This window comes from Vanessa atalanta, chromosome 16, assembly GCF_905147765.1.
Source record: "Vanessa atalanta chromosome 16, ilVanAtal1.2, whole genome shotgun sequence".
NCBI lineage: Eukaryota > Metazoa > Arthropoda > Insecta > Lepidoptera > Nymphalidae > Vanessa > Vanessa atalanta.
In genome coordinates, this window is record NC_061886.1 from 6,079,072 (window position 1) to 6,086,423 (window position 7,352).

Sequence of the window (7,352 nt, forward strand, 5' to 3'; positions counted from 1 at the left end):
ATGATGTATAGATCTACTCACAATAATATCTTGAAGATCTTCCTTGCCTTGCCTTTCTAGGTGTTTGGACAGCAAATCACAGGTCTTACCAAATCAAAGTAAAAAAAAAGGATTTTCTTCTAATACCCACCAACATTATACTGGTACAACTATTACTCCTTTGTATCCTTGATTATGCAAATGCAAGCTGTTAAGAATTAACTGAAAATCAATTTAATTGACATGAGAGACTCCCAATATGATGTATTTCAATTTCTAATTAAGCTGAGGTGATTACCCATTCGCCTTCATCAGAATCTACATGCACTGTGTGTTCTTTCACCCAACTTCTCCGATTTACTTAAAAACAATTAGATTCACTTGGAACTTATAGAAGGTTCCTCAGATCCTCAAGTAACTTAATACTTCGTATTCACACTGGACAACATTTTTTTAAAAGATCATCTGATTTACAGGTAATAGTTTTAAAAAAAAAGTCGTTTTTTTTTTGTCACTTTGACTGACTTAAATATTAATACTTAAAATACATGATATTAAGAATATATATTTTTTTGACATCGGATGGGAAATATCATGCCTATAAATATAGGCCAAAAATAGCATAATTCAATGTTTGATGTGGAAAAGATATAGACATAGTTAATTATACAGCAAGCATTCTGTATACATTGAAGTATAAAGAAGTTGCAATTCTTTAGAAGCCCTTATGATTTATTTGTTCATCACATCACCAGGACTGCGTCTCATAATTGGCAATCAAGATGATTATTATTTACATTATCCAGCTAACCCATTTAGTATTAGAAATTAATTACTTGTATTATTAACAAGGCTTATTGTTGCTTAAAAAAACTTTTGTTTTATTTGCTATTTAAATAAGTAAAGGAATAGCTTTGTTAAGATAAGCTTAAATAATCATGGAATTTAATCATTTAACATGATACTTGTTTAACATACTCAGGATAAATAGAATACCATTTTTGCTATGTCTAGACATATTAAAAGATAAATTGAATACATTCGAATTTTAAAGTAGAATATTTTTTGTATTTGAAAAATACAAACCCCTTCATGACCTTTCATCAAGACTAAGACTAGGATATTTGAAAACAATTATATAATTCTAAGCTTGATAATTTAAATATTTGATAAAGAAAGAAATTAAAAAAAAATGCAAAATGCAAATTTATTTTATTTTTACAGTCACAGGTCTAAATATAATATATATGTATATATATGAAAATAAAGAAATATACATTAAATTAAGCATTCATTTTCTTATTGTTGAGATATATCAACAATTGTTGCTCCAGGTTCCGCCGGTATTGTAATTTCACTGTTTTGTGGAGATGTTGATGATTCAACAAAAACGACTGTACTAGATGACACGTCGGTAGGTGTTTCTGTGATAGCAATATCAGAAGCTGTATTAACGTTACTCACAGCTTCATTCACAGTAATTAGAGTTTCAGTTGTTACTTGTGGTGTTAGAGAACCTGTACTAACGCTAGGGTCTGAGTTTGAAGTATCTGATGCCGTCGTATTGCTTAAATAATCCAAATCTGTAGAAGATGTATTAGAAGAATCTACTTCTGTATTTATATCTCTCGTCTCGTCTATAGTTGCGGTCTCGGAAACTTCTTGATTATTACCTACGGTTACAGAAGCTTCTGTAGGTACGGATACTTTGTCCGTTACACTGCTAATAGATTCTACGTTTGTTGTTAATAGGTTATTATTTTCTTCCAATATGACTTTATCAGTAATTGCTGATATTTCAGTCTCATTTGTAGATGCTGCGTTAGAGGTGGTAGCTGGATCACTGCTCACGGATGATGTAATACCTGTTTCATCTGGTGCATTAGTTACAGCTGAGTTAACAGACGGGTCATTTACAGAACCCATTTCGACGTTGTTGTTTATAGCATTGTTACTTTCACCAGATATCGGTTGTGCATTTGTAGCAGTACCGTCAGTTCCAAGAGAAACAGAGTCCGTGTTTGATGATGAGACATTAGTAGTCTCAACAAAATCTGTATTATTTAAAACAACTGTACTTCCTCCTGAAGGAATATTTGTGGATAAAGCGTTTGATGATCCGTCATTATCTACAACCGGAGAATTAGAGCTTGTATTTGATGAAGGAGTAATATCAGTCCCAACATCGTTGTTGTTGCTTTCATCTGTAGTATTAGCAGATTCAACATTAGCATTGCTATTTATGATAATATTACTGTCTCCCGAAGAAACAGAATCAGTTCCCGAGACTGGAGAATTTACAGGTTCAATGTTATTATTATTGCTTATACTTCCATCATTTCCCTCCACACCAACTGCGCTAGGATTGGTGACTGAAGTATTTATAGGTTTAATAATAGTATCATTAATTTCAGCGTTGGTATTACTTTCAACATTTATTACAGCAACACTATCTACGTTAGAAACAGAATCAATATTTGAGGATGAAGTATTGTTATTCTCAATATTAGCGTTGTTGCTTGTTGAACTTTCACTTATCCCGTCAACATCCGAAACAGTATTTATGACTGAAACATTCCCAGAATCAACATTAACTATTATAGCTTCACCATTAACTCCAGTTGTTACAACGTCAATACTTGAAGTTGAAATATTGTTATTCTCAATATTAGCGTTGCTGTTTGTTGAACTTTCAGTGATTCCGTTAGCATTCGATGCAGTGTTTGTGACTAAAACATTTTCAGAGTCAATATTAGCATTACTATTTATAGCTTCATCATTAACTCCAGGTGTTACAACGCCAATACTTGAAGATGCAGTATTGTTATTCTCAATATTAGCGTTGTTGTTTGTAGAACTCTCACTGATTCCGTCAGCACTCGATACAGTATTTGTAACTGAAACATTTTCAGAATTAACATTAGCGTTACTATTTATAGCTTCACCATTAACTCCAGTTGTTACAACGTCAATACTTGAAGTTGAAGTATTGTTATTCTCAATATTAGCGTTGTTGTTTGTAGAACTTTCACTGATTACGTCAGCATTCGATGCAGTATTTGTGACTGAAGCATTTTCAGAATTAACATTAGCGTTACTATTTATAGCTTCACCATTAACTCCAGTTGTTACAACGTCAATACTTGAAGTTGAAGTATTGTTATTCTCAATATTAGCGTTGTTGTTTGTAGAACTTTCAGTGATTCCGTTAGCATTCGATGCAGTGTTTGTGACTGAAGCATTTTCAGAGTCAATATTAGCATTACTATTTATAGCTTCACCATTAGCTCCAGTTGTTACATCGCCAATACTTGAAGACGAAGTATTGTTATTTTCAATATTAGCGTTGTTGTTTGTAGAACTTTCAGTGATTCCGTTAGAATTCGATGCAGTATTTGTGACTGAAACATTTTCAGAGTCAATATTAGCATTACTATTTATAGCTTCACCATTAACTCCAGTTGTTACAACGCCAATACTTGAAGACGAAGTATTGTTATTCTCAATATTAGCGTTGTTGTTTGTAGAACTTTCACTGATTACGTCAGCATTCGATGCAGTATTTGTGACTGAAGCATTTTCAGAATTAACATTAGCTTCACCATTAACTCCAGTTGTTACATCGCCAATACTTGAAGACGAAGTATTGTTATTTTCAATATAAGCGTTGTTGTTTGTAGAACTTTCAGTGATTCCGTTAGCATTCGATGCAGTATTTGTGACTGAAACATTTTCAGAGTCAATGTTAGCATTACTATTTATAGCTTCACCATTAACTCCAGTTGTTACAACGCCAATACTTGAAGACGAAGTATTGTTATTCTCAATATTAGCGTTGTTGTTTGTAGAACTTTCACTGATTACGTCAGCATTCGATGCAGTATTTGTGACTGAAGCATTTTCAGAATTAACATTAGCTTCACCATTAACTCCAGTTGTTACATCGCCAATACTTGAAGACGAAGTATTGTTATTCTCAATATTAGCGTTGTTGTTTGTAGAACTTTCAGTGATTCCGTTAGCATTCGATGCAGTGTTTGTGACTGAAGCATTTTCAGAGTCAATATTAGCATTACTATTTATAGCTTCACCATTAACTCCAGTTGTTACATCGCCAATACTTGAAGACGAAGTATTGTTATTTCCAATATTAGCGTTGTTGTTTGTAGAACTTTCACTGATTACGTCAGCTTCTGATACAGTATTTGTGACTGAAGCATTTCCAGAATCAATATTAGTGTTACTATTTATAGCTTGATCAGTAACTCCAGTTGTCACAACGTCAATGCTTGAAGATGAAGCATCGTTAGTCTCAATATTAGAATTACTATTTATAGCTCCATTATTAACTCCAGTTGTTACAATATCAATATTTGAAGTTGAAGTATTGTTATTCTCGATATTAGCGTTGTTGTTTGTTGCTACACCGTTACTACTGGAATGGATAGAGCCACCATTTGAAGAGGAAACAATAGTAGTATCAATATTTGAGTTGTTTATAGTATCAGTGTTTACAGAAATCACTGAATTATTCTCATTTACACTTGTAGTGTTAATTTCATTATTGCTAGAAGCAGATGAATCACTATTTTCTGCTGGGTTAAGTACCACGTTTGTAGATGATGATGCATTGCTATTTTCTATGTTTATATTACTGTCTGAATCAGAAGGATTTACACTTGGTACGCCAGTTACAGAATCAACTATGTTTGTATTATTCACATCAATATTTGAAATACCACTACTGTTTCCAGATTGAGATTGATTTTGTCCTCCAGCGACCAGGTTTGGAAATAGATTTGATAAGAATTGACTAATAGTTTGAAGAAAAGATCTCTTTTCTTCTAGGTTTTGTTGCATGACAGTAGCCCATGGTAGCGTCACATTGTTAAGTATTTCAGACTTATTATTTAACTTTTCAACACCTTTGTCTAATTTTGTTTGCCACTTGTATAAGCTTATGGCATTCATTTGACTTAATAATTGAGTTTTTAACGCATCCAGGGAAGTGGTATTATTTTGTAGTGTCGTTTCTATTAACTTCACTATTGCTTGTCTTCGATCACTTTCTGTGCTATTCGCACTAAGACCCAGTTCTTCTTGGAAATATTTATGAATAGCTGCCTGCTTCTCTAGTTTTGTACTTGTAAGATTCAATCCATATTTAACATAGATGTGATTTCTCCAAATATCACTTAATTCCACTGAATTTTCTTCTTCAGTGCTTAAGAAATCATCATCTTCGGTTTCCTCTTCTAACGCCTCTTTTTGTAATTTTTCTAGCTGTTTACGTTGTTTTTCTTGTTTTTTTCTTTCTTCTTTTTCCAATTTCTCTTCTTCCTTGCGTTTTTCTTTCTCAATTCTTTCTAGTCGCTTACGTTCCTCTTTTTCATGCCTTTCTTCCTCTTTGCGTTGCTGTTTTGCCTGTTTTTCTTCTAATTTTCTTTGTCTTTCTTCTTCCTTACGTTTTATCTTTTCCTCTCGCTCTAATAGTTTTTTACGTTGTTTTTCTGCTACTTCCTGGCGTTTATTTTCACTTGTATTTTCACTCGAATCCTCTTCGGCATCTTCATTATCACTTGAATCATCACGTTCGATAGACCGAACAGATTCGTCAGAATCTGACCTTTTACTCCTCACTAATACACTGTACTCACTTGTGTCGTAAGGCAAGTACTTTGCGCTTACAAGGCAGACGCCAATCTGAAAATATAAAAATATTTATGAAATAATAATCTTAGAGAAATAATATCTACATTTATGTATAGCATTTAAAGAAACGATAATAGGTATAATTAATATGGATATGAATAATCATATTTTTAACGAGGAAGTTACTAATGAAAAGATAAAAAATTTACACGAAGTCTAATAAATAACCAATTTACTAAATAAACAATTATTATTATTTCTTGAAAACAACTTGCTTTATCAACTATTATTCGCCGAAGATTAAAAACAAAAAAAAATTGTTACGTTACTCAAAAACGAAATAAATATGAAAACATACAAATCTAGCATATTAAAAAAACTGATGTATTATTTTTATATATGTCATTTTTAATTCTATATATATTTTTAATAACTTACAAGTAGAAGTAAAATTGTTATCCTCATTTTAGAGAACAAATTTCGTATGTGTTCGTTCGTCACTCAACTAATAACTACTCTTCATTTGAACTCGTTCGTAATTGTGCTTCAATATACATTAAAGCTACCTTTTTATACACGACCTAGCAATTAGTGGAGATAAGATAGATAATGTTTAGGAGATAACTGGCAGAGACATAAGCAAACATAATGTTTTCGCAAAACTGACTCACAGCAAACATTCATTAACGTAATATCACCAATGAAACTATCTAAGACATAAACAACCGGATGTTATCATAAAATGCAAATAATTCAAAGGAAACGGGGAAGCCTATGCAATTAGTTAATTAATGATTTTTATCTTCTAATGAACCTAATACACACATTTACTAATTTATTTAATTTTGTTATAATCGATTAAATATGTTTAATATTAAATAAGATATTGTTAAAGTATTATTTTAAATAACGTCTCATTAAAAAAATACTTTCTCATTAAAAATTTTTGAATATATAAAAGTGCATAACTCATGACACTCATTGAAACGAAAAGATTCATATTCAAGTGTACAATTTACAAAATAATGTTGCTTTTTAATTGAAAATATTTTAAAACTAGTTGGATAGGTTCCACAGAAATTATTACTGATAAGAATAAACAAAAAAATTTATGATATTTTCGCAAGTTTTTGGACTCTTTTGATGTTTCTATCATATTCAATCGCATTTTGAAAAGTTATTTTAATGAATATCTCCAAAATAGTTGCTAAAATGAGGCGAGTTACATTGTTCAATCGTAAAACAATCTCTGATACTTCGTATAATAAGACATGCATAAAAGCTAATACTACATGTAACTTCCTAGTGTAAAATTCTACAATGATAAGTACTTTGTTGATTTTTGCAACAAATTAACTTATAATGCAAGTGTATATATACAGCTTCTTCTGTACTTTTTAATAATTGTTAATCGATTATATTTCGTCAAATAATATATTTAGACTTTAATAGTCTAGATATATTATTTGACGAAATAATGATGATGTTTAATAGTTAGTTATTTATTATTTATATAGTCTTGAATTAAATAATTTTTCAGTCGACTAAACAGAGAAGAAATGCTGTTTAATAAAGTATGTTTTTATTAAATGTGTTAAGGAAATGTATTTGAGAGATGAACCTTTTCAATCTTCCACATATTGTTCTAGAATGATCGAGCGAAAAATAATGCAAGTTACAAAGGCCGAAAATAGATTTTGCTACGAAATTATCGTAGCAAA

The 7,352-nt window shown here is 31.2% G+C and overlaps 1 protein-coding gene across 4 annotated transcripts; it reads right to left on the bottom strand.

Annotated features, from left to right (window-relative positions):
- Positions 1-1,174: 1,174 nt before the first annotated feature.
- Positions 1,175-6,198, bottom strand: LOC125069682 (GATA zinc finger domain-containing protein 14-like). 4 transcript variants are annotated; one of them, XM_047679211.1, is made up of 3 exons: positions 6,070-6,198; positions 4,071-5,682; positions 1,175-3,902 (listed from the first exon to the last, which is right to left on the bottom strand). In XM_047679211.1, the coding sequence occupies exons 1-3, from the start codon at positions 6,094-6,096 to the stop codon at positions 1,279-1,281; spliced, it is 4,263 nt and encodes a 1,420-aa protein (XP_047535167.1). In that variant the 5' UTR covers positions 6,097-6,198; the 3' UTR covers positions 1,175-1,278. The 4 variants fall into 4 exon arrangements, with proteins under 4 accessions (XP_047535167.1, XP_047535166.1, XP_047535165.1 ...); XM_047679210.1 differs by having other exon boundaries at positions 1,175-3,428; positions 3,582-5,682; XM_047679209.1 differs by having other exon boundaries at positions 1,175-2,876; positions 2,955-5,682.
- Positions 6,199-7,352: the final 1,154 nt, after the last annotated feature.